The following is a 27,066-nucleotide window of genomic DNA, read 5'->3' as shown; positions in this document are numbered from 1 at the left end:
AGAGAGAGAGAGAGAGAGAGAGAGAGAGAGAGAGAGATTTATAGAGTCACCTCCAGAAAGCAGCATCACAGTCTGAGAGAATCCGGCAGAAACCAGGAAGAGCAGCGGGGAACAGTCTGCTCCCTTCCATGGGCTTGAGCGGCGCCAGCCATCCCTGGACTCTGGATCTGCTCCGTCTCTGACCGCACACTCGTCCAGGTGAGGCTCCTCCAGCAGACATGGGTTGTGATGAGGTTGTGAGGTCTGTGTTAGAGCGTTTGATCCGATTAGGGCTGTTTCTGTGAGTCGGTGAGCGCTCCAGCCGGCACTGAGCGAAAGAGGATTTATGCAGCCGGGAACCAGCAGCTTTCATTCATCAGTCATTCTGATCCTCGTAAATATACTCTAGGATTTTAGAATCACAATCACACTCAGAACTACACTCTTAAAAATAAAGGTGCTTCACGATGCCATAGAAGAACCTTTTTTGTCTAAATGGTTCCATGAAGAACCTTCAACATCTGAAGAACCTTTCTGTTTCACAAAAGGTTCTTTGTGGCGAAAGAAGGTTCTTCAGATTGTAAAAAGATAAGAAAGAGATGGTTGTTTAAAGAACCTTTGACTGAATGCTTCTTTGTGGAACCAAAAAATGGTTCTTGTATGGCATCGCTGTGAACAACCTTTTAAAGCTCTTTATTTTTAAGAGTGTAGACATATATCAATTCATCAATTGATGTTTGACCATTTTGAAGTCATTAGCATCAGTAATAACCAGCTTGACTAGTTTTTTTTGTGTGTGTGTGTGTGTGTGTAAATTAAGTTGCTTATAACTTTTTTAATGTTTAAAATAATCTTTAATGTCATTTTTAAAATTAACATTTTTATGTGGGTCAAAGATGGTAAGATGTTCGCGTCAAAAGAAATGTAAAAAAGTGATTTTATGCCCATAGAAAGGACATTACATGTAAGCAAAGTCTACTTTTAAGGTTTCAAATAAGTTTTTGGAGAATAAAATGGTTGTAATAATGTTAGATTGTCATTCATTGTAACAATATTTATGTAACAATTCAAACATGTTTCTTCTGACTTGTGCATATTAAAATATATAAAAGAATAAGGGAGTATATTACATTTTATTGTTTTAAATGAGTAAAATATTCTTACTGACAAATAAACAAAACCTAGGATTGTGGCAAATTTTTTAAAATGTAGAATTACAACTAATTAGTATTTGGGGTGAAACTAATTCATCGTCTAATATGTTATAAATTGATTTTTGTTGTAAATATGCCTGACAAGATTTAATGTTTAGTTTTTTTTTTTTTGTAAATTAGGGGAGTAATGTATGATATTTATTTTTTGCTCAGAAAAACAAAAACAAAAATGCAATTAAATGACAAAACTTTTTACATTTTTTTTATTTTGGAAAAACAATTTAAAGCAGTATTACACTTATGGTTTTTATGTTTAAACCCTTTTTCGTCTTTGATGCATTTTTTTTTTTTTACATTTTAATATTTGTTTCAAAGAACATTAAAAATAAACTTTCCCATAATATTTTGAAAATTACAAAAAAAAGTTTATTTGTATAACCAAGAATAAAAAACTTTTTTTTTCCAAATAATTATTTTTAACTATTGTAATTGTTTCAGAACATTCAATCAACTTTCAAAAATAACATTGCAAAAGTGCTTAGTATGTTTAAAAATATTCTTTTTAACAAGTTTAAGTTCCAAAATATTAATGTCTTAATGTTTTTGTGCAAACATTTTGAGAACATTATTAATACATCATTCATTGAAGGCTTTAATTGGATGTTCATGCAACAATTGTGAAATGTTACTATTGTTTCAGAATGTTCAAAGATCAGTCAAAATGTAACATTTCCACAACATTTGCAAAGTGATCAAATGGCATGCTGCCTTAACATTTGCATAACCAAGAAAGCATTTTTTTATGTTTAACTTCAGCAGTTTAGTGCATTTTCTCTCACTGAAGTGAATGTGGAACAGTTTTATAATATTTACTAAACACTGCAGAGAGACATATAGACATAAAGATGATATGTAGAGCAGGGCTGAAAGTGAAGATCTGCAACTGATGAACATCAAACACATGTCAGAACCAGCAGATCAGAATCAGAATAGAGTTAAAGGAGCTACTGGAACTGAAAACATTAAGATTCTGAAAGCCAGACTCAAAGCTGTGAATTCAGACGTCTGTGTCACGTTTGTCCTGCGTCTCGCTGTCAAACAGACACTGGCAGGAGTTACTGATGCGAACAACCTCAGACTTCAGAAACTCCTGCAGAAGAGCAACATCATCAGGTTAACCCTAATCGACCAAGACAATCAATTACAACAAGCTTTAGCTTTAGATTTCAGTCACAAATCAAACTGAACCCATCAGAATCAGAATAGGATCTGCACATACAGTGCAATAGTTACATTAGCAGAAACAAAGCTTTCCAGCTGCTGGCAATTACATGTGTGTGTGTGTGTGTGTGTGTGTGTGTGTGTGTGTGTGTGTGTGTGTGTGTGTTGGGTGTCAGGAGTGTATTGTGGTTGATGTGGGCGTCTGTGGTGCCGCTGTGAACATTAAGTGTGTTTAGAAAGCGGCGCTCGTCTGTGACGGACTGTTTGATAACACAGCGCTCTCATGTGAGTCTATCAGACTGACGACTGACTTTCTAAAGTCTCTTATTTATTGTGTTTTCATTGCTTGGTGCTTTTACAAAAAGGCAGCAGCAAGTAAAAATTGAATTCTTCCACGTATGAAGAGTCATTAGCAGTGTTACAAATAACACAAGTTACGTAATAATCTTACTTTTTCCAAGTAACTAGTAAAGTAACGCATTACTTTTTAATAGACAAGAAAATAGTTACTTTTTCAAATTAGTAACGCCAGTTACGTTTTCCCCTCATTTATTGATTAAAAGCTTCTCATGTTGAGAGAAATCAAGAGTAAGATGTTACTTTAGTTCTAGAATAAATGTGAACATGCATTAATTCATTTCACTCACTAAAAAAACAGATACAGTGTTCTTCAAAATAAATAAAAACCTGCAATAATTAAATGTTAAATACAAATATTCTTTATGTATTTAATCCCATTTTATTAACCTTCGATGATCCAATTCATCTATACTAATAAACACAAATGACTCAAGATAATCTAACATTTGTTTTCTTTTTTTATTGCTGAAGAGTTGACATTTGTTCTTCTGCGGTCTACTGTACAGACGGAGATTTACTTTTATCTAAACCTGAGGCTTTTAGTGTAAAAAGGCTTTTATATTTGACAAAAATACAACTTTTTATATTAAAAACAAACAAGCAAACCCTGCCCAGATTTAAAAAGTAACGCAAAAGTAACGGAACGCATTACTTTCCATAAAAAGTAACATAATTAGTTACTTTTTTAGGGAGTAACTCAATATTGTAACGCATTACTTTCAAAAGTAACTTTCCCCATCAGTGCACATTAGTGACCAATCTCTGTATTTTTAATTTAAAATGTCTTATCCAATCAAAATCAGCTGGAACTCTGTGTTTTATTAATATATTTAGCATATATTTATATATTATGGCCAGCTATCTACACTCTTGCAAAAAAAAAAAGGTTCTACACTTCTAGAATTTTCTATACTTCTAAGAGGTTCTATACTATACTAACCTCACTGAAGCTTGTCTCCTAAAATGGTAATTGGCTGGTTTTTGTGCCACTTCCTGTGACCCCTTCCATCTATTATGACCCTAAACAAAGGTCACGACCTTTCCTTTGGCCTCAAATGGTTGTCAGTAAGGGGAACAAAACTTTGCCAAAGCTTTAAGACCCTCAAAATACACATTTATTTTTTAAAGATTTTACTTATTTTTTTAATTGTCTTTGCTAAAAGTAAAAAAAAAAAAAAAAAGTAAAAATGTAAAAAAAAAAAAAAAGTCCCATTAGGTGTCAGAAATACTTTTGTGAAATGATATATGAAGTCATTAGTGTCCAAACAAAGTTGTGTAAAATATATTTTGCCTTTAACCCCCATTTCAAAACCTGTTGGGACTGAATTTTGCTGATGAACATGAATATCGGTTAAATATTCCAGCATGAAAAAATGATTTCTTTTTCATCTGAAAGTAAAATTAATTTTATTTGAAACATTTCAGAGTCATATGTTTTTGTTTTATGTTTTGATGCTTTATTTCATAAATTGACTGTTTTTGAGCAACTATGAGTTCAAAGTAATTTAATAAAATTCCATTCATTCAAATAGTTAATAGTAATACAAATGTTTTTAGTAATTGTATAAAATAATATTTTCAAATAAGGTTTCTCATCAATATTGAAAAAATGAGTATTTTATGATCATCAATGCTGCATTTATTTAAAAAAAAAATTAATATTGTGAAAAATTTCAATTTAAAATAACAATTTTCTATGTGAATATATTTTAAAATGTAATTTACTCTTGTGATACAAAGCTACATTTTCAGCATCATTACTGCAGTCTTCAGTGTCACATGATCCTTCAGAAATCATTCTAATATACTGATTTATTATCAGTTCTGGAAACAGTTGCTTAAAACAGTTACTTTTTTTCGGGATTCTTTGATCAATAATAACAACAGTTATTTAAAATAGAAAGGTTTTCTAAAAATATCCACTACTGTTTAAAAGTTTGGGTTCAGTAAATTTTAATTCTTTCCTTTTTTTGAAAGAAATGAATACTTTTATTCACCAAGGATGTGTTAAATTAATAAAAAGTGACAGATTTACATTGTTAGAAAAGATTTTTTTTTTTTTTTTTTTAAATAAATGCTGTTCTGTTGAATTTGTTACTCAAAGAATCCTGGGGAAAAAAAATGTTTTCAACATTGATAATTCTAATAATAAATCAGTATATTAGAATGATTTCTGAAGGATCATGTGACACTGAAGACTGGAGTAACAGCTGATGAAAATTCAACTTTGCATTTCAGGAATAAATTATATTTTAAAGTATATTAAAATAAAAACCATTATCATATATTGTAAAAACATTTTGCAATATTACTGTTTTTTTCTGTATTTTTGAGCAAATAAATGCAGCCTTGATGAGCAGAAGAGACTTCTTTAAAAAACATTACAAGTCTTACTGACCCCAAACTTTTGAACGCTAGTGTTTTAGTTATGAATGTTCTTCATATCCAAACAGACCCAGAATGTTAAAATGCCACACAGATTCTGAATGCATTATGAGGGTTAAATCATTTGTCAGAGAGAGAGACTAGAGTTTCCAGTTCTAGAAGAGCTTAATCTTATCAGATGAGAGAGAAACCCGTCTGACAGCTCAAATAAAGACTGAACGACTAAATCAAACACAAGCGTCTCCAGCATCGTGACCTTCAGCAGTTAAAGCCTCCAGAGACACTCAGAGAGACGGATCCGCAGTCATCCGCTCCTAAACACACTTTCAGTGACGCTGGACGTCTTGTGCAACAGAAAGCCAGGAGTTTAAGACGGAGCGAGATCGGGGTCGTCAGATTTATGCGGCGCGATATCAAACTCCCGATCCCCAACGCTAACGCAACCAGCCTCGTTCCTCATCGTCACACAAACAGCCAACAGCAGCCTATAGATGAGATTCCCACAGCCGTCAGGCTTCAGAGAGCAAAAACAAAAGCCTGTCGTTCCTGGAGATTTCTAATCAAGAACAGGAACAAGCTAAAAAGCAAGGTTCAACCTTGACGCTCTCTGGAATGAAAGCGCGGAGCTTTGATTCACGACAAAGAGCCGCTTTGTAAATATTTGGTTTATGGGAATGAATCACTCACATTTGTTTTTCCTTCCGGCGACGCCACATCTGTGCTAAAGATGTCCGGCGTGATTGACGGATCGCTCCAGAGACCCAATCCTTCCAAACTCTGCTGACTGCAGACAAAGTGACAAATTAAAGTTAATCTGTGACTTCCTGTCTTCACAGGAAACCAAGCGAAAGCTCAGGGTGAAACGCTTCGACCCCAGAAAGAACACGAGGACAGATTCAGTCAGAACTAAATATATCTTTAATCATTAGATGGCAGAACTCAACACATTAGGCCTCAAACACTCCGTCTGCATGTCAGGAAACAGCTCAAAATATTGACTCCTAACTGACCAGGACTGTTACCTGTAACACCTCAAACTATTATTCACATCTACCCTGTGCTAACTACAATTAAAGACCGTTTCTGACCTCAGGTTTACTTGTATATGGGCCAAGACGAAAAAGGGTTTAAGCATAAAAGCAATAAGTGTAATACTGCTTTAAATGGTTGTTTTTCCCAAAAAATACGAAAAAGTTTTCTATTTTAATTGCATTTTTGGTTTTGTTTTTCTGAGCAAAAAATAAATATCATACATTTTTCCTAATTTAGAGAAGACACCCACTAAAATGTCATTCAGTGTAACAATCTAGTGTAACAAAAATTAATTGACATTAAAAGATGAATTACTTTCACCCCAAATACTAATTAGCTGTAATTCTACATTTTGTAATTAATAAAGTTTCACCCATTTGTCAGTAAGAATCTTTTCACTCATTTAAAACGGTAAAATGTAATATGCTCCAGAATAAGCACGTTGTTTGCATTTTTACAGAAACATTGTGTTACACTGACTGACAATGTAACATTAATTCAACCAAATTTTGACATTTTATTCTCCAAAACCTTAAAAGTAGACACTTTGCTTAAAATTAATGTGCTTTCTATGAACACAAAATCACTAAGGGGATATTATATCTATCATATATCTACACAGACAGACAGACAGATAGATAGAACAATAGGTTTACCTGTATGTGGGTCAAAGACGAAAAAGAGTTTAACCGTTTAAGTTGTTTTTCCACCAAAAACATTAAAGTTTTGTTTAATTTTATTGCATTTTTTGTTTTTGTTTTTCTGAGCAAAAAATAAATATACATTTTCCCCTCATTTACAGAAGACACTCACTAAAATTTCATTCAGTGTAACAATCAAGTGTAACAATTAATTACAAAAATTATTTATTTTCACCCCAAATACTAATTAGTTGTAATTCTACATTTTTCTAATGGGTTTTGCCCATTTGTCAGTAAGATCTTTTTACTCATTTAAAACAGTAAAAATGTAATATGCTCCCTTATTCATTTATTTTAAAATGTACAAGTCAGAATAAGCATGTTAGAATTTTTACATAAATATTGTGTTACACTGACTGACAATGTAACATTAATTCAACCAAATTTTGACATTTTATTCTTCAAAACCTTAAAAGTAGACACTTTACTTACATGTAATGTGCTTTCTATGGACATGAAATCACTAAGGGACATTTTATAAAACATGGACATCTTAGAGTCTTTGACCCATGTATCTACACAGAAATACAGATAGATAAATAGAACGATAGATGACAGACAGATAGATGTTAGACAGACAGAACAATAGATAGAACAATAGGTTTACCTGTATGTGGACCAAAGACGAAAAAGAGTTTAAACATTAAAACAATAAGTGCAATACTGCTTTAAATGGTTGTTTTCCCCAAAAAATATGTAAAAGTTTTCAGTTTAATTTAATAGCAATTGTTTTTCTGAGCAAAAAATAAATCACTTTTTTTTTTCTTTTTTTTTTATCACATAATTTACAGAAAATTTACTGAAATGTCATTCAGTGTAACAATCTTGTCAGGCATATTTACAACAAAAATCAATTTATGACATATTAAAAGACAAATTACTTTCACCTCAAATACTAATTAGTAAAAATTAGTGCCCATTTGTCAGTAAGAATCTTTTTACTCATTTTAAACAAAACTGAATATGCTCCCTTATGCTTTTCTATATTTTAATATGCACAAGTCAGAATAAGAACGTTGTTTGAATGTTTACATATATATTGTGTACCTCTTAACGATAATGTAACATTACTTCAACCAAATTTTGACATTTTATTCTCCAAAACCTTAAAAGTAGACACTTTGCTTACATTTAATGTGCTTTCTATGAACATAAAATCACTTTTTTAAATTGTAAAACGTGGACATCTTAACGTCTTTGACCCATAAATCAACACAGAAATACAGAGAAACTCACGTTTTCTCCTTTACTAAATGAATGTTGTTTTAACAGGCAGGAATGTTGCAGTAAAAGCCTAATTAACTCCATTATATCCAAATAAAAGAAATCCGTTTCTTGTGGTTTTAATTAAGAAAAAAGTGTGTGAATGTGAGTGTGAAGCTTTCAGAACATTTGTGAGAGTCACATACTTTGTGAGGGTGTTTGTGCATGAGTTTAAGTTTGTGTGAGAGATTGTGTGTGTATGTGAATATAAGTTTGTTTGTGCATCTGCGAGTGTGTGCACATGTGAGTTTAAGTGTGTGTGTGTGTGTGTGTGTGTGTGTGTGTGTGTGTGTGAGAGAGTGTAAGTGCACATGCGAGTGAATGAGAGAGCATGTGTCACTAAGATTGAGTGAGTGAGTGAATGGTGTGAGTATGTTTGTGCATGTGAGTGTAAGTATGCACCAGTGATAGTACCAGCGAATCACTGAGTGACTGTGATTGTGTTTGCATATGTGTAAGTGTAATTTTTACTGAGTGTGTGTGCATCAATGAATGAGTGTGTGTGTTAGTGCAAGAGAGGGGTAAGTGTGAGCGTGCATTTGTGAGAGTGTGTGACTGAGCGTGAGAATATGCAAGTGTGTTTGTGTGAGTGAGAGTGCATGGGGGCATGTTTGTGCATCTGCGAGTGTGTGAAGTATGAATGTGAGTGAATAAGTGAGTGAGTGTGCGCATTTGTGTGAATGAATGACTGAGCTGGAAAATGTGCTTGAATGAGTGTGTGCATGAGTGAATGGTGTGACAGTTGTGCACCATATGACATTGTGTGAGTCACTGAACATCTGTGTGCACGCATGTTAGTGCGAATATGCTTGTGCAAGTGTGCATGTATGATAGTGAATGTGTGCATGCGAGAGTGTGATTGTTTGCATATGTGTGAGTGTAATTGTCACTGAGTGTCTGTGTGAGCGAAGGAATGAGTGATTGTACGTGAGTGTGTGCATCTGTGAGTTTGAAGAGTGTGTGCGATATACTAGAGCCACTATTGAGATGTTCCCAGGGCTCTCTGGAGTGTTTCGGTGTCTTGCGTGTGTAAATGAAGCTCATGCATGTCAGCAGTGAATCAGTAGAGTCACAAACTCATTCCCTCTTTTCAAAGAATGAGCAGTATTTAAGAGGTTTTTCTGGTTTTATTTGCTTACAGTGAGTTCTGGCTGTTTGCGTGGAGGTCAAGAGCTCCTGCATTTACACTACTGTCAGTCTAGAGTTTCATGAGCATCAAACGTCCATGTAAACGTGCTTTTCAACACTGCGGTGTGGGCTGTGGTTTGTGTGACTGCTCATTATAGCATTACAGAGCTTCATACACTGCAATCTGAACTGCAATAACAACAAGAGGAAATTGCCTGAAATGGAATCTAAAAACTCAATCAATCAAGTGATGCATTTTGGAAAATGACTGTCTTATAATTTTGTAAGCTTCAATTTATAACATATACATATATATATATATATATATATATATATATATATATATATATATATATATATATATATATATATATATATATAGTATTAGTAGCAACTACTTTATTTATTGACCAAAAATATTGCGGATGGCATTTCCTAGTACTCACAGGTGTGTAATGATCAGGAGGTCTCTCTCTGTCTGTTCCAGGATGAGCTGTAAGGTGGCGCTGTGGCTGCTGCTCGCCGGCCTGCTGTGCATCACCTCCGCCGGCCGCAAGAACCGACCGCAGGGATCCATCCCTTCGCCCTACAAGACCAGCTCCAACACCTCCGACCGGCGCGCACGCAAACAGGAAGTGCTGGCCTCCAGCCAGGAAGCTCTGGTGGTGACGGAGCGCAAGTACCTGAAGAGCGACTGGTGCAAGACGCAGCCGCTGCGGCAGACGGTCAGTCAGGAGGGCTGCAAGAGCCGCACCGTCATCAACCGCTTCTGCTACGGCCAGTGCAACTCCTTCTACATCCCGCGGCACGTCAGGAAGGAGCAGGAGTCGTTCCAGTCGTGCGCCTTCTGCAGGCCGCAGCGCTTCACCAGCCTCACCGTGGAGCTCGAGTGCCCCGACCTGCAGCCGGCCGTCCGCTACCGCAAGATCCAGCGCGTCAAGCAGTGCCGCTGCATGTCCGTCAGCGTGTCAGAGTCTGGGAAACAGTGAGATTGTGACGATGTTTCACTGGAAACACCTGCTGCTAATCTGAGCTGAAAGACTGAAAGGCTTCAGCACGCCATCTTAAGACTGTCCTGGTGGACACCGGTCACTATCGGTCACTACTGATCTCCAGAGATCTCTATCAGTCACTGTTGGTCACCATTGGTCTCCAAAGGTCTCCATCTGCCACCATTGGTCTCCAAAGGTCTCCATCTGCCACCATTGGTCTCCAAAGGTCTCCATCTGCCACCATTGGTCTCCAAAGGTCTCCATCTGCCACCATTGGTCTCCAAAGGTCTCCATCTGCCACCATTGGTCTCCAAAGGTCTCCATCTGCCACCATTGGTCTCCAAAGGTCTCCATCTGCCACCATTGGTCTCCAAAGGTCTCCATCTGCCACCATTGGTCTCCAAAGGTCTCCATCTGCCACCATTGGTCTCCAAAGGTCTCCATCTGCCACCATTGGTCTCCAAAGGTCTCCATCTGCCACCATTGATCTCCAAAGGTCTCCATCTGCCACCATTGGTCTCCAAAGGTCTCCATCTGCCACCATTGGTCTCCAAAGGTCTCCATCAGTCACTGTTGAGCACTATTGGTCACCATTGGTCTCCAAAGGTCACTATTTGTTCTCCAAAGATCTCAATCTGCCACCATTGGTCTCCAAAGGTCTCATTTAGTCACCATTGGTCTCCATCTGCCACCGTTGGTCACCTCCAGTCACTGTTAAGCACTATTGGTCATCATTGGCCTCCAATGCTCAATATGGGTCACTATAGTGTGGAAACTTAACTGATATGCAGAGAAATGACTCCACACTGAACTCGATCCAGGAGCTGCTGTCTGTGTGACAATCAATGATAGTTAACACCAAACATGCATAACTAGACTGATTATAGAGAGTTTCTATAGAAATATGGTACAGCAAAAGTATATATATATATATGTGTAGAGAAACAACTGAAGTCTATATTAAAACTATTGAGTTCTACTGACGTTTCTGTTCTTGTTATTTTTGTGGGGAAATTGTGTATTGGATATAAGGGCCTGTTCACACCAAGAATGAGAACTACACTGCAAAAAAAGCTTTTCATACTTTGTTTTTTTTTGTCTTGTTTCCAGCCAAAATATCATAAAATTCTTAAACCAAGAACGTTTTTCTAGAGAAGTAAAAATTATCTCGTTTTCAGAAAAAACAAGTCAAAATAAGGTGCGTTTTCGCTTGAAAGCAAAATAATCTGCCAATAGGGTAAGAAAAATATAATCTTGTTTCCCTTGCAATTCTGGGTTATCTAATTTTTTTCTTGCAATTCAGTATAAACTCAAAAAAAGCAAGATTTGAACTCCGTATTGCATCCAAAAGGTCTGAAATGTAGAAAAAAAAAACAGAAAAAAGTAAATGCATTTTTAATTTATATTCTGGAGTTGAGTTTCAGAATTTTGAGTTCATATCACACAGAATTGTGAGAAAATACCTGCAAACAGCTTTATTCTTTGGTGAAAACGAAGCAAAATCAGAATTGCAGGAAAAAAAATCTTTAGTTTTACTAGAATTTAGATTATTGTGTGATATAAACCTTAAAATTGTGAGATGAAAAAGTTGCAATAACCTTTTTTTATTTTTTTTTGTGGTGGAAACACTCTTCCATAACAGTTATCTCACAGTGATTTTGTAGAACGTAACTGAAGCGCTTAAAATAAACAAAATGATCATCTGTTGATGTGAATGCTAATATCAACCTTTCCCCTTGCACATGATTTCCATTATCTGGAAGAGTGATGGGTATTTCTAAGTGCTTTTCTTCATTTTGACATTAATTGCACTTCCCTTCTTTAGAAACCTTCTAGTAAACACTGGGATTAGAAGTGAAATGCGGAGAAAATTACATCGTAAAACATCCACATAAAAAGCAAACGGGGAAAGAGATGTGAATGGAATTTGGAAGGAAATACGAGAGAATTTCCAGTGAATTATTTACGGAATATGCTCATTAAATCAACAGAATAGACCATAAGAATGTAGTATCTGTTGTCTTCCTCCATATCGCTAATCTTATTATTTGACATCTGTTTCAGTCATTTTAAGCGGAAGCTTCCCAAACCACTCAATCACTCAAAACACATTAGACTCAGAAAAGGACAAATAGTTATTTTTGATGAGTTAAACTGTGAAAGTAAACACCAAAGACACTGGTCTGAGAAACTAAATTCAACTCTGAAGAGGTTGATAAAGTAAATCTCCAATCGTGTGAAATAAATTAAAATGTCTGAATTTATTAATCCCTTTATTTTAAATAAATTACACTCTTCTCAAAACGTTCACATACAAACAGTTATTGCACATGGAGCGCAGACGTCCATCCACACCTCCGACACGCACATGCTAAAAACAAACCAGAATGCTACAGAAAGATGTTAATATCATTTACATTAAAATAAAAAACACTTCTTTAAATACAGTGAGTGAGTGAATGTGTGGATGCAGCCAAACCAGAAAAACAATCTTGCATAATTTCACAAAAACACTTGAGTCCGTTCCTGAACGTTCGCCGCCGTCTGATCCGATTCGTACTGTACATACTGGAGTGTCTCCTTCAGGTCCTTTAGGACAGGAGTGTGCTTTGAACATGTCGACTGAGCTGAAGACTACAGGACTAAACGGCGCTAACTAGCGTTGCTTTAAAAGCGTGTGGCGGTGCTGTTGTTTAAAATCCAGATTCTCTAACATTTTTTTTTTAACCTGTTAAAAATAAGACGACCTTGTTTTGATGATATTGCTTCAGTCCTCCAGTACGTACGGTCAGCTTCAGCGGTGGAGCAAACGTCTGATATGTTGATCCGCCAGGACACAGGATATGACATCACATTCACTTCCTGTGCGGTACGGCAGATGGCAGAGTAACACTGAAGCTGCAGCGAGAGCGATTTACAGATGAAAGACACGAGAGCGTCCGTCTGTCAGTCCTCATCCGCCTCAGATCTTCATGCCCAGCTTTGCTTTCTGAGAGGAAATAAAGACGCTCATTTAGGGATGAAAGCAAAAATGATGATTTGAATCCATTCAGCTCTTACTTTCACCAGCACAAATGGCAACATGCTGTTCTCGTAGTTCACTGGAAACACTTTTCAAAAGCTCAGTGCATCTGCTGTAGGACTAAACCTGCACTACGTTCATCATCTCAGGATCAGAATGAACGATTAGAGATGAGCATCTAAACTACAGCATCTAGAGCTCTGGAGAAAATCCTGAGTCAAAGCATTAAAGCATATATTTTGACCGTATGAGCATAAAAGTATGTTACACTTATGGAAGCCCATTTCTGCCACTGAACAAAGAGTAAAACAACAATTGTGAGTTTATATCTCACAATTCTGAGAACACAAGTCAACTCACAATTGTAACTTATAAAGTCAAATTCTGAGGAAAAGAGAGACTATTTTCCTTTCAGGTGCAAGTTTACAGTGCCTTGCAAAAGTATTCATACCCCTTCATTTTTTCACATTTTGTTTTGTTGCAGCATTATGTTAAACTGCTTTAAATGATTTTTTCCCCACATCAATTTACACTCCATACACCATAATAATGACAAAGCAAAAACCAGATTTGAAAATGTATTAAAAATAAAAGAGTATATGCATAAGTATTCATCCCCTTAACTCAGTCCATAGTTGAAGCAGCTTTACAGCCTCAAGTGTTTTTGGGTCTGATGTGAGCATCTTTGCACATCTGCATTTGGCAATTATCTGCCATTCTTTGCCTCACCTTTTCACCTCTCCATCTCTGTCAGCTTGGACATTTTCTAGAGTCCTAGTTGTTCCAATGGTCTTCCATTATGGAGAATGCTTCTGTCAACCTTCAATGCAGCAGATTTGTTTCTGAACTCTTCTCTAGATCATCGCCTTAACGCAAGTCTGTCACTGAGCTCTACAGGCAGTTATCTTGGTTTTTGCTCTGAGATGCATTTTCAGCTGTTAGACCTTTTCTGAGAGGTGTGTGTCTTTCTAAATCAGACTCATTCAAATGAATTTGCCACAGTTTAACTCCACTCCAAGTGTAGGAACATCTAGAAGCAATATGAATGCTCCTGAGATACATTTACAGTGTCCCAGAAAAGGGTGTGAATACTTATGCAACGGGATCTTTTCAGTTTTTTATTTTTAATAAATTTGCACAAATGTTAAAAACCTATTTTTTGCTTTGCCATTATGGAGTAGGGAGTGTAGATTGATGTGGGAAAAAAAATATTTAAAGTAGTTTTTACATAAGGCAGCAACATAACAAAACGTGAAAAAAGAAGGGGTATGAATACTTTTGCAAGGCACTGTATATCTTACAATTTTTTTAAAGTTTAAATTTTGCAATTACGTTATAAAGTCAGAATTGAGAAATGTAAACAATTGCATTTTTTTTTAATTTAGTGGTGAAAACGGGCTTTCGTAGTTACTTTTAAAATGTAACCATTTAAAAATAATATCCATGCATCTGGCAGATGCTCTTATCTAAAGTGAGTTTGATCAGTTCATGCACTCGCTGGGAATCGAACCCATGATCTGATGTTGCAAGTGCATGACCTGCTGTACCAGCTGCAGGAATATAGATCAGGAATCTCTCAGCATCAGTGTTTGTGGCCTTTGTGAATCTAGTTTCAAGTATCTAGCCTAGTGTTTCTGCGGGTTCAACAGGAGCATAATAAAGCACTTTAACACTCATTCATGTTCATTTCACTGTCAGTTATGTGTCATCTAATAGTAATTAAGTTTCTCAAACAAACAGTACAGGTTTCTTATGTATAATGAATTCATAACTCCTTAACCTGTAAGTATATATAACTTATACACAATATATACACACTATTTAGCAAACTCCATCACTCTAATCAGAAATGAGACTGTAAGATACTAAGATATTATAAACATGATTTTCTGTAAAGCTGCTCTGAAACAACGTGTGTGAATAAATGGACTTACGATTCCAGACGCGTGTTTGGGTTTGACGCTGTATGTGGCTTTTTCTTTGACCTGTCGGAAACACTCCTCCGCCGCCTTCAGTCTGAGAAACAACATGAAGAGAGAGAAACTGATGAAGTGCCGGATCCACAGCATACTCCACTACAGCATATTCTAGGGCTGCTCGATTATGGCAAAAATTATAATCACAGTTATTTGTCAATATTGTATTATTTAACACGATTATGAGTGGAACCGGAACTTTATATGATTGATTCATTTAAATATAGCAATACCAAAGGAAAACAGATACAAATGAAACTTTTTTTTTTTTTTGGAAATTGAATGAATGTAAAATAAAACAGCATAGTCTTCACTGGAAGAGTTAAACATGCTTTGTTCCTTATAAAAACTACAAAATGTTTCCTCCATCAAGAGCAGCGAGTGACTTTGTCTTTTGTTGTTTGATGAACATCAGAAGAAATATTACTTTAAGAGCTGCACGGATCCAATCTACTGTTACACACGGATTTTCTCAACTGTTTACGTTCATTTCAGACACAAGTTGAAGTTTAACACCAATAATCTTTACTTGTCCGTGTTCTGTTCCGACTCTAAATGCATACAACCGCGCAAATTCTCTTTAGTGCTTTTAAAAACATGACATCAAATAAACAATAAATCAAACACGTCCCGTTTTATGCAAGCCACGTTACATGATTTGACTGATTTGCATGTGAAATTGGGCTTTTATAGAGGAGCAAAAGCGCACAAAGGGGGCGGAATCTGGAGCAATAATATAATAATATCTCCATTATTTTATTTTCATAATCGTTTGAAGCCGAAATCAAAACTGAATTTCAATTAATTGCACAGCCCTAGCATATTCTAGAACATACTCCACTACATCACTACTTCTGCTGTGGAATATGCCGTAGTAGAGTGAGTATGCTACCAGTATACTCTACCGCATATTCCACAACATACTCAAGAGCAGTGGTGCCCAACCCTATTCCTGGAGATCTACCTTCCTGCAGAGTTCAGTTCCAACCCTGATTAAACACCTGTCTGTAATTATCAAGTGCGTCCCTTTAGATCCTAATTAGTTGGTTCAGGTGTGTTTGATCAGGGTTGGAGCTGAACTCTGCAGAAAGGTAGATCTTCAGGAACAGGATTGTGCACCACTGCTCCACAGCGTACTATACTACAGCATACTTCACTACAGAATATTCAACAACATTCTCTACAGTGTACTCCACTACATAATACATTATATAACATACTTCTCTACAGCATACTACTACATCATTCTGACTATATGCAGATCATCATACAAACTTTAAAATAAACACAAGTGAAAGAATGTGACTCTAATTTTATCAACTAAAAATACCACTAAAAAACATTGCTTGATTAATAAAAGTATCTTATTTATTTTCAACTAGTTGCCATGGCAAAAGTTCTATTTTCCTTTTTGGTGATGCACTAAAATAGTAAAAAAAAAAAAAAACATTACACAGACAATATAAAAAAATTAAAAGGACAAAGCGCAATTAGTAAAAAATAATTTAATTGAAATAACAAAAAAGAAAAAACTAAAAACTCAGACTTAACTATATAAACAATATATAAAAACCTAATAAAAATCACTACAATACAAGGTTACGAAAACTTTAAAATTATCTTAAACTCAATTAAAAACAAATAAATCACAAAACACAAAGCTAAACTTAAATGTGATGCGATCCAGGAAAACCCCGTCGGATGTCACACTTGGGACATTTTCAGGAAATTTCTAAATTAGGTTTTTAAATAAATTATTCTATAACATCTTGTCTATCATCTCTGAAAATATCTTGGCAAAATTCACTTGTTTAGTGCAGAAAAATAGCAATTCATTGCAGCAAGCTTAAGCTGTGTCTTTCTCTTATGTTAAAGGGGTCATTGGGTGCAAAACTCACTTTTCCATGTTGTTTGAACATTAATGTGTTGTCAGTTTGTGAACACAACCACCCTACAATGGTAAAAATCCACTCAGTGGTATTTTTTTAATCTTTAAAAGTAAAATCCCCTTTTTAAAATCAGTTCATTCTCAGCTTCTTGTCGTTGTGATGAAATACTGTTGATTGACATGAGCGTCTTACCTTAGCCCCGCCCTCACCGAGCTCAAACAGTCCCAATACGATCCTCACTGTGTGACTCAGGTGCAGAGGAAGACTCTAATTGAGCGATTGAGGTGTTCTGTTGTTGGATGTAATAATGAACACAGCAGTCGTCATTTACTCCCGACATCTGAGCCACTGAAGATGCAGAGGTTTAACGTTACTTTAGTTTTTAAATGGAAAGCGCCGATCCCGATCTACATATGCGTCTGTGTTCGTGTGAATCGTTCCTGATGCAGCTTCACCCACAGCAGAAGAGAGGATAAGGGTTTTTTATGCATCTATGCAAATGGCCTCTTAATAATGTGCTTGTTGGCAAGTTTCGCCGATAAACGCGGCTAAATGCAGCTAAACGCGGCTAAAGTAAACATCATCCCAGAGAGGGGCGGGGCGAGCAGAGCTTGTGGCATTTAAAGGGGCCATGTCTTAAAATGAGCTGATATTTTGCAGAGCTGATTTTGACAAGGTAAAAGGGTGTTTTTTACACTACTATTGAGAATTTTTAACCAAAGTATATTAGAGACTTTTCATTAAGTATAATAAATAGTATAAATAGCACAATAAATAGTTTTATTGTAATTAATTTATTAATAATTATCATGAGATGGAGCACAAGAGAACAACGCAGTCTGAAGTACTGTAGCTGCTCACTTAAACAATCTTACTTGTTCCAATCTGCTCAATCTCAGTGATGTCAGTGTCCTAAATGAAAATATAATGGACTATTTCACATCTAGAGATGAAGGATCAGATGAAGTTACTAAACAGGAGAAGTCTGTTTTATGAAAAGGTGCTCAAACAGTTGCGCAGCGCTCGCTTTTCTAAACGTAAACTACGAGGTACACTATTGGTGCCATCTAAACATACAAGGGCTGATCAAAAGTTCAGAGACTATGGCCATGATAAACAACGGAAAACAGACATTAGTGTTTGTGTAATGACGCACTATAATGCTCCTGACTTGACAGAACGCTCTCGTTAACCCATGAAACCCATGACATAAAAGTAAAACCAGTCTCAAAATAGTTTTTTTCTCAAAATTCCATTCCTAGCCAAATTAAGCTTTTGTTACATTCAAGTTAAAGACAAAATAAAAATAGTTCTGAAAAAAAAAAGCATATTAAAGCTGTAACGGTACATCAGTGATAGTAAGATGACCCTGGTATGATGTGACTCATATCTTGAGTTTAGCTGAGGTTTAACAGCGGTGTCAGGAGGAAGTGAATGTGACCCGCAGGGCTCAGATACACACCGAAAACAGCTCTAATCCCCGTCACGGGCACAAACCGTACCAGTTACCCATGATCACACACAAAACCTGACAATCTTTCTAACACACAGTGATTTAACGTGGCTCATACATACAGCACACTCACATAAAGCAATATATACTATACAGCAAATCTCTACTGATCGACTGATTGTTTACATTTATGATTTATCGTCATAAATGTAACTATTATCACCCAGCTCTAATCTGAACAAAATGACTATGAATCATGATGATTTCTAGATATTGTAAACATTAACATCATGATTTTCTGTAAAGACTCGACCAGAAATTAAAAAAAAAGAAAAAAGAATACCAAAATAAAATAAAATAAAAATCCAATTAAATGATAACATGATAATAACAAATCAAAAACTAATAAAAAAAAAGAAAATCATTAAGCGAGAAAAATACAAAAATTAAACAAGAATGAAAAGTAACAAGTGACAAATAGACAATAAAAAATTAAGAACCGACAATAAATAAAATAAAACAAGAAAATAATGAAATAAAAACTGTAAAAGAAAAAGACAGTAACTATGAAAGACAGAAAGAAAGATCATATAAAAAAGAAAAATGAATTTAAGAACATTTTGAAAAAAAAGAAAAAAAAAAAGAAAAAAACCTATTGGCCCGGTTTCACAGACAGGGCTTAGATTAAGCCAGGATTAACCCATAGTTCAATTAGGACATTTAAGTAATTTTTATAAACGTGCTTAGAAAAAAATATTACTGGTGTGCATCTTGAGACAAAACAAAGGCACTGATATATTTTTAGATCAGTCAGTGCAAGTTTCTTTTAGTTGAAACAGCTCGGACTTACATTTTAGTCTAGGACTAGGCTTAAGCCTTGTTTGTGAAACCGGGGGATTAAGTGATAAATAAGTGACAAATATAAACTAAAGGAAACAAAAAGAAAATCATAAAGACTAAAAAATACAAAAATTAAATAAAAGAATGAAAAAATGAAAAAAGAAAAGAATGAAAAGTAACAAGTGACAACAAATAAAATAAATAGAAAATTTAAAAAAAACAACAATAAATAAAATAGAACAAGAAAATTATAAAATAAAGTGTAAAAGACAATAACTATGACAGAAGACAGAAAGAAAAAAAATAGCTAAAAAAATAAAGAAAAAAAATGGAAAAAAGGGGGGAAATTACAAAAAAATAGAAAGAAAAAAAATACCAAAATAAAAAAAACTATGAAATTATAAAAAAAGGTGACAAATAAAAATGAAAGGAAATATAAAGAAAAAGAAAACTATAAATAAAAAACAGAGAAATACAAAAAAAAAAAAAACTGTATCGTCATAAAATGTAACCATTATCACCCAGCTCTAATATGATCTATATGACTACGAATCATGAAGATAAAGATATAAACATTAACATGATTTTCTGTAAAGACTGGACCAGACAGGAGACAGCTCTTCTTCTTTAACTTTAACTAGTCCTGACAGATCTCTACGCTGCTTAATCTGAGCGCTCCGAAGTTATTAAGATCTGCCACGCTCTGTGATGAAGCGCGCAGGAGCGGGTTCGTTTAGCACACGTCTCTCTTCTGCGGGTCATGTGTGTGGACCGACGCCAGGAGCTTCGTCTCAGTGACCTTCAAACCAGTGAATGAAACACAAACACCATAATTGGCCATGTTTACAGACACCACCAATCCTCTGACGCTCTGGAGACAGTGTCTGCTTCAACAAACTGGATTAAACTATTTAAAGGGGTCATCGGATGCATTTTCCACAAGTTTATATGTTTTTTAGGGTCTTAATGAAAAGTCTCTAATATACTTTGATTAAAAATTCTCAATAGTAGTGTAAAAAAAACACCCTTTTACCTTCAAAAATCAGCTCTGCAAAATATCAGCTCATTTTAAGACATGGCCCCTTTAAATGCAAATGAGCTCTGCTCGCCCCGCCCCTCTCTGGGATGATGTTTACTTTAGCCGCGTTTATCTGCGAAACTTGCCAACAAGCACATTATTAAGAAAGGCCATTTGCAAAGATGCATAAAAAACCCTTATCCTCACTTCTGCTGTGGGTGAAGCTGCATCAGGAACGATTCGCACGAACACAGACGCATATGTAGATCGGGATCGGTGCTTTCCATTTAAAAACAAAAGTAACGTTAAACCTCTGCATCTTCAGCGGCTCAGATGTCGGGAGTAAATGACGACTGCTGTGTTCATTATTAACAACAGAACACCTCAATCGCTCAATTAGAGTCTTCCTCTGCACCCGAGTCACACAGTGAGGATCGTATTGGGACTGTTTGAGCTCGGTGAGGGCGGGGCTAAGGTAAGACGCTCATGTCAATCAAATATATTTCGTCACAACGACAAGCTGAGAATGACCTGATTTTAAAAATGGGATATTACTTTTAAAGATTAAAAGAACACCACTGGCTGGATGTTTAACATTGTAGGGTGGTTGTGTTCACAAACTGCAAACACACATTAATGTTCAAACAACATGGAAAAGTGAGTTTTGCATCTGATCACCCCTTTAAAAATAATGAAAAAATATGATCTAAAAATAATAATAGTAATCATTTTTAATATTAAAAAAAATATAAAAAATATTTTTTAATATTAAAAAAGTAAATAATATTTTTACACTTTTTGTTCATTTAAAAAAAAATTTGTAAAAATGAAATGCAAAGATAAACATTTTAACGCGTGTTTGCGTCACACATCCTGCTGAAATCATGATCAGAAGCGACACAAAAGCAGCGAAACGCAGCTGAAGCGATGACCTAGAGAGCCGAGTCTCATAAAACATGAGTGATTGAGCGTTTGGAGTGAAGAGCCGTAAGTCAATCACCGGCGTGGCATCTCGTCCGCTGGAACACAAGAGCAAAGCAAACAGACGGCGTGTTGTGATGTATTTGGCCGCTGAGAGCGCCGTGTGCCGGCCTTGTGAACGGCTGACATGTTTACAGCAGAGAGAATTATGGGCCGCGGGAAAAAGGCAGAGAGATGTTCCTCCTGCACATCAGTAGCAGCTACTTTAAACAGCAGAGCGTAAAAACATCCCACCGGACGCGAACGGGATCCCTGCGTCTGAGCCAATCTGAGCGGGACGAGGGTGAGGACGACAGAGAAAGAGGAAGAGGGTCTGGATCAGAACACTGCCTTCACAACCAAATATGGTGGTGCTGCGGCGCAGGTCATGATCCGCTTCACACCCACACGCCCGCGAACAACAGATCAACACCCGCTCAGACAGACACAGACAGACACCTCATAAACTGAAAATACTGCCGCTCACACAAAATGACACTCAACACAGCAGAAACCACTGGAATACAACAATATGAAAGACAGAAAGAAAGAAAGAAAGAAAGAAAGAAAGAAAGAAAGAAAGAAAGAAAGAAAGAAAGAAAGAAAGAAAGAAAGAAAGAAAAAAAACAAAAAAAGGAAAAAGAAAAATTCCAAAATGAACAAAAATAAACAATTAAATGAATTAAATGAATCAAATAAATAAGTGACAAATAAAAATGGAATAAAATATAAAGTAAAGGAGACAAAAAGAAAATAAGAAAAAAAATACAAAAATTAAATAAAAGAATGAAAAAATGAAAAAGAATGAAAAGCAACAAGTGACAATAAATAAATAAATAAACAATGAAAATTAAGAACCGACAATAAATAAAATAGAACAAGAAACTTATAAAATAAAGTGTAAAAAACAATAACTATGACAGAAGACAGAACGGAAAAAAATTTAATAGCTAAAGAAATAAAGAAAAAAATCTAGAAAAAAGGGGGAAAATGACAAAAAAAAAAATTAGAAAAAGAAAAAAAAAACCAAAATGAAATAAAAAACTGAAATTATAAAAAAAAAACTAAAAATGAAAGGAAATAAAGAAAAAGAAAACTATAAATTAAAAAAAGAGAAAAATACAAGCAGGAAAAAATAAAAAAAATAAAAAAGTGACAAATAAATAAACAGAATGAAAATTAAGAACCAACAATAAATAAAACAGCACAAGAAAATAATTTTAAAAGCATAAAAGAAAAAGACAATAATTATGAAAGAAAGACAGATAGACAGACAAAGAGAAAGGAGGAATGTAAAGAGTGTAGGCCGCAGCTGAGACGCTGATGTTGTTTTACGAGCTCTGGATTCGTCAGCGTTTCCATTCTAGTGAAAGTGTCAGAGGTGTCTGAGACACTGACGGACTTTATGCTCTAATATCGCCACCTTTATTACAAACAGCCTTTTTAATTGGACCCTATAAAACCACGCTGCGAAACAGACTCAGTGTGAAACTGCAGAGACTGATATAGATATAGAGAGAATTTGAAAGAAATAAGAATTAAAAACAGCAAACAATAAATAAATAAAAAACAAAAAAAATAAAAAACTTCAGGTTTTTGACATAATAGAAAAATAAAATAAAAATTAAGGACTAAAAGAAAGAAAAAAATAGAATTAGCAAAAAACTAAAAAAAAAAGAAATTCCAACATGAACAAAAATAAACAATAAAATGTGACTTTTAAAGTGACTAATAAAAATTAAAGGAAATATAAAAAAAACCATGAAAAAGTAAAAATACAAAAAAATAAATAAAAGACTGAAAAAAGAAAAAGGAGGAAAAGAATGAAAATTAAGAAGTGCCAACAGACAGATAGACAGACAGACAGACAAATAAACAAAAACAAAAGGAGAGAAAATGTAGAAAAAAAAATACCAAAATAAAAAAAACTATTAAATGATAAAATGATAAGTGACAAACAAAAACTAATAGAAATAAAACTAAAAAGAAAATAAGCAAGAAAACTACAAAAATGAAACAAGAAAAGAATGAAAAGTAACAAGTAACAAATAATAAATATACAATAAAAAATTAAGAACCGACAATAAATAGAACAGCAAAAAAAAATATACACACACACATAAGCGAGAAAAATACAAAAATGAAACAAGAAAAGTAACAAGTAATAAATAGACAAAAAATTAAGATACGAAAATAAAAACAGGGAAAAAAATTATAATATAATTTATTATTTGTTACTTGTTACTTTTCTTGTTTCATTTTTGTATTTTTCTCACTTAAAAAAAAAAAAAAAGGCTGGGCGATAATTCGATAATTATCACGGTATAGCTTTTTTGATAAAACGGTAATGACAGTTCGATAAGCGTTCGATAATGTTTACGCACTATGAGTATCGCTGCGCAGTCATTTTGCAGCCTGCACTTCTGGATGCCGCACGCAGTATTTAGTTTACAGCCACAGGGCTCTACAGTGAGACCATTTCACTCACATGTGTGAATAAAAATTAGTACGTGAGACTGTAAAAAATATTTAGGAGCACCATGTGAGACTGACCCCATCAGCATACTTGTGTTTGCGTCACAGACATATCTCACGAATCCTTTCATAAATAAAGTGTAGAGAGAGTGTAAATAAGAGACTGCAGTGAAGAGAGCGTCGTTGTTTATAATAGAGCTTTGTGATATCGCGAACTAAGATGAGTGACAGCTTTTAATTATTTTTAAGGGAGTTTGTAAATGAGATATTGATCTAATACAACAGTTAAATAAACAAGTTATTATTAAGTGACTTACATTGTCTGACTATAACACTATTGCCTGATTTTGCTCTATTTCGTCGTCAAAAGTAATCTGAAACAAGTCACAACTGAGCCGCTGCACATCTCCACTCAAACACAGCGGTGTTTCGTTTATGAATGAACGTGAGTTTTTAAACAAATCTAGTGAAATGATTCAACTTCCCATTCATAAAGAGAGTCACTTGCTTTAATCCCGAATGAACCATCCGTTCGAACGAATCAGTAATTAAATCAGTGTCTTGACGCCACCTGCTGGCAGATCTGCTCAGTTATTTAAATCTTTAATTTTTCTGTATTCAAAAATGTTATATTTAAAACATTAATCTCAACATGAATTTATGATTTTGTCATGTCACCTCTGAGCTTCATTAAACATGAAAAGGTAAAAAACAAAATTCCCCTGCAAATCACTTTGTCAAATATCACCTCGTAATAGGAAAGATAATTTATCAGAGTTTTGATTGCTTAGAATGTGCTCCTAAAATTTTGACTTAAAATTGATAGATATAAAGATTTGACATTTATCGTGATAATTATCAATATCGTCTGATATGATAAAATTATAGTGATAATTTTTTTGCCATATCGCCCAGCCCTAATATAAATAATCGAGAAAAATACAAAAATTAAAGAATGAAAAGTAACAAGTAACAAATAATAAATAGACAAAAAAATAAGAACCGACAATAAATAAAATAGGAAAAAATAATATAAATAAAATAAATAAATGAATTAAAAACAGCAAACAACAACAACAAAAAAATAAATAAATAAATAAAAATATATAAATAAATCTTGAGGTTTTTGACAGCAGACCAGTAGTTAGTATGAGTGTTAGAGCTTCCTAGAGAGTGGGTTCGAGTGGGTTCCTCTCCAGCGTGAGACGCTTGGGCCCTCAAAGCGAGACGGGGTTAAAGACACAAATAGATGTGTGAGAGGAGCCGGGTCACGCTCAGAGCCGGACAAACAGAAGCGGCTCTGCGTCAGACGGATCTGTCTGTCTTGGCTCCAGATGGAGCTCGGGGCCGAGGCGCCGCAAACAGCCGGCCTTCTGTTCCCGCCAACAGACGACAAGCATTCATGACAAATTGGGGCCGAGCGACGGGGAGAGACGCTGCTTTGGGCTTTTAGGTGCCACTGGAGGAGAAAGGCAAACACTTTAGCGGCAGATCGTCTGATTACGAGTTCAGCGCATGTCAGAGGAAAGCGCGTCCGTCTCTGGGAACTCATCTATCAGATGCCGCGGCGGGAGACCGGTCTAAAGAGGTTTTGTGCGTTATCGCCGCAGGTACGAGCGCTTTGTGTTTCCTTTATGAGCCACTCCAGCGTGAGGACTACAAATGACCAATATTCACACTCACTACAAGCAGGAATTCATCACTCACTCAATTCTCTGCAATGCTTTAACCCTCGTTCAGCATTTGGGTCTGTTTTTACCCAGAACAGCAGAAAAACTAAGTACAGTTTTTAGTGACGGAACGAAACTGCAAATGATTTGAGATCCTTGAGAAATACCTCATTTATTTTTTATTTTTTTTGACAATTTTTTAAGAGATAAAATAGTTTGTGTGTTCCCATTAGGTGTCAAAAATACTTTCTGCAAAACTATTTATGGATTTATATTAGTTAGTATTGTTTTTTGTTTGTATTTTTCTTCTAAGAAAAAAAAAAAAAAAAAAGAGAAAAACCTATCTAAAAGAAAGAAAATATTAGAAATAAGAAAAAAGGGGAAAATGAACCAAAAAAAAAAAAATTAATGAAAAGTTAAGAAATAAAAAAGAAATACAAAAATAAAAGAATGAAAAAAGAAAAATAGAAAAATAGAAAAAAGGAAGAAAAACACAAATAAATGAAGAAAAGAAAAAACATTATATAACGAAAGAAATGAAAAAAGAAAATATTAGAAATAAAAAAAGGGGAAAGGAACAAAAAAAACTAATGAAAAGTTAAAATAAATGAAAAAGTAAATGCAAAAAGAATGAAAAAAAAGAAAGAAAAAAGGAAGAAAAATACAAACAAATAAAGAAAGAAAAGAAAAAACATTAAATAACTAAAGAAATGAAAATATAGAAATAAGAAAAAAGGGGAAATAGAACAAAAAAATATGTAAGATTAAATTACAAAAATAAAGAAAAGTGACAAAAGAAAAATACAAAAATTATTTTTAAAACTGTAAAACTATTTATGAATATATTTAGTCTTTTCTCCATATCCCTCAAATTTTTGGGACTGAATTTTGTTGATAAAGATGAATATGTACGTCTATTTTATGTACGTAAACCACTGCAGGTGGAAAAACTCTCAAAGTGAAAGTTTAATTTTGATAGAAATAAATATGGTTTCATAAATTTGGGCTGTTTTTGAGCAATCATGAGTTATAAATTCATAGAATGGGGTTCCAATGGAGTTTATACTAATAATTCTTAGATTATATGTTCTTATAAATTTCATACAATAGTATGATCAAATAATATTTTCTCATCAGTATTTTAAAAAAAATTATATATTTTTTGCATAATAAATATGCCTGAGTGAGGTGTATTTTCGAGCCGCGTGGAGTAATTTTATGATGGATGGATGTACTTTATTGGACTTCAAAATCTCAACAGCCATTCACTGCCATTATAAAGCGTGGAAAAGCCAGGACATATTTAAATATAACTCAGACTATAATCATCTGAAAAAAAAGTCATATACACACAGAATGGCTTAAGAGTGAGTAAATCATTGGGTAATTTTCATTATTTCGAAAGAAAAATCCTTTTAATTGTTTTCCAGTGATATTTGAGGCACAGAAATCACTCTCTGCACTTTTTACACTGAGTCTGTTTCTCAGTCGTTTTATAGGACACATATTAAAAGGCTGTTGTAATGAATGTCATGATATTAGAGCATA

General features: G+C 34.7%; 2 protein-coding genes across 2 annotated transcripts in view; one reads left to right on the top strand and one right to left on the bottom strand.

Moving 5' to 3' along the window:
• On the top strand, positions 1–11,194 carry grem2b (gremlin 2, DAN family BMP antagonist b). Its single transcript, XM_073828703.1, has 2 exons — positions 1–198; positions 9,711–11,194. The coding sequence occupies exon 2, from the start codon at positions 9,712–9,714 to the stop codon at positions 10,210–10,212; it is 501 nt and encodes a 166-aa protein (XP_073684804.1). The 5' UTR covers positions 1–198; position 9,711; the 3' UTR covers positions 10,213–11,194.
• A 1,267-nt stretch (positions 11,195–12,461) lies between these two features.
• The window catches only part of fmn2b (formin 2b), an 86,434-nt gene continuing 71,829 nt past the window's right edge, over positions 12,462–27,066 (bottom strand). Inside the window, exons 18-19 of the mRNA XM_073828611.1 lie at positions 15,172–15,253; positions 12,462–13,204 (exon numbers count right to left, since the gene is read on the bottom strand). Of these exons, the coding sequence (XP_073684712.1) occupies positions 13,178–13,204; positions 15,172–15,253 (109 nt within the window). The 3' untranslated portion in view covers positions 12,462–13,177. The remainder of the gene's footprint in view (positions 13,205–15,171; positions 15,254–27,066) is intronic.

Source organism: Garra rufa, chromosome 22 (genome assembly GCF_049309525.1).
Source record: "Garra rufa chromosome 22, GarRuf1.0, whole genome shotgun sequence".
Taxonomy (NCBI): Eukaryota; Metazoa; Chordata; class Actinopteri; order Cypriniformes; family Cyprinidae; genus Garra; species Garra rufa.
Note: the sequence above shows the minus strand (reverse complement) of the source record. Positions and strands in the feature narration are given on the sequence as shown.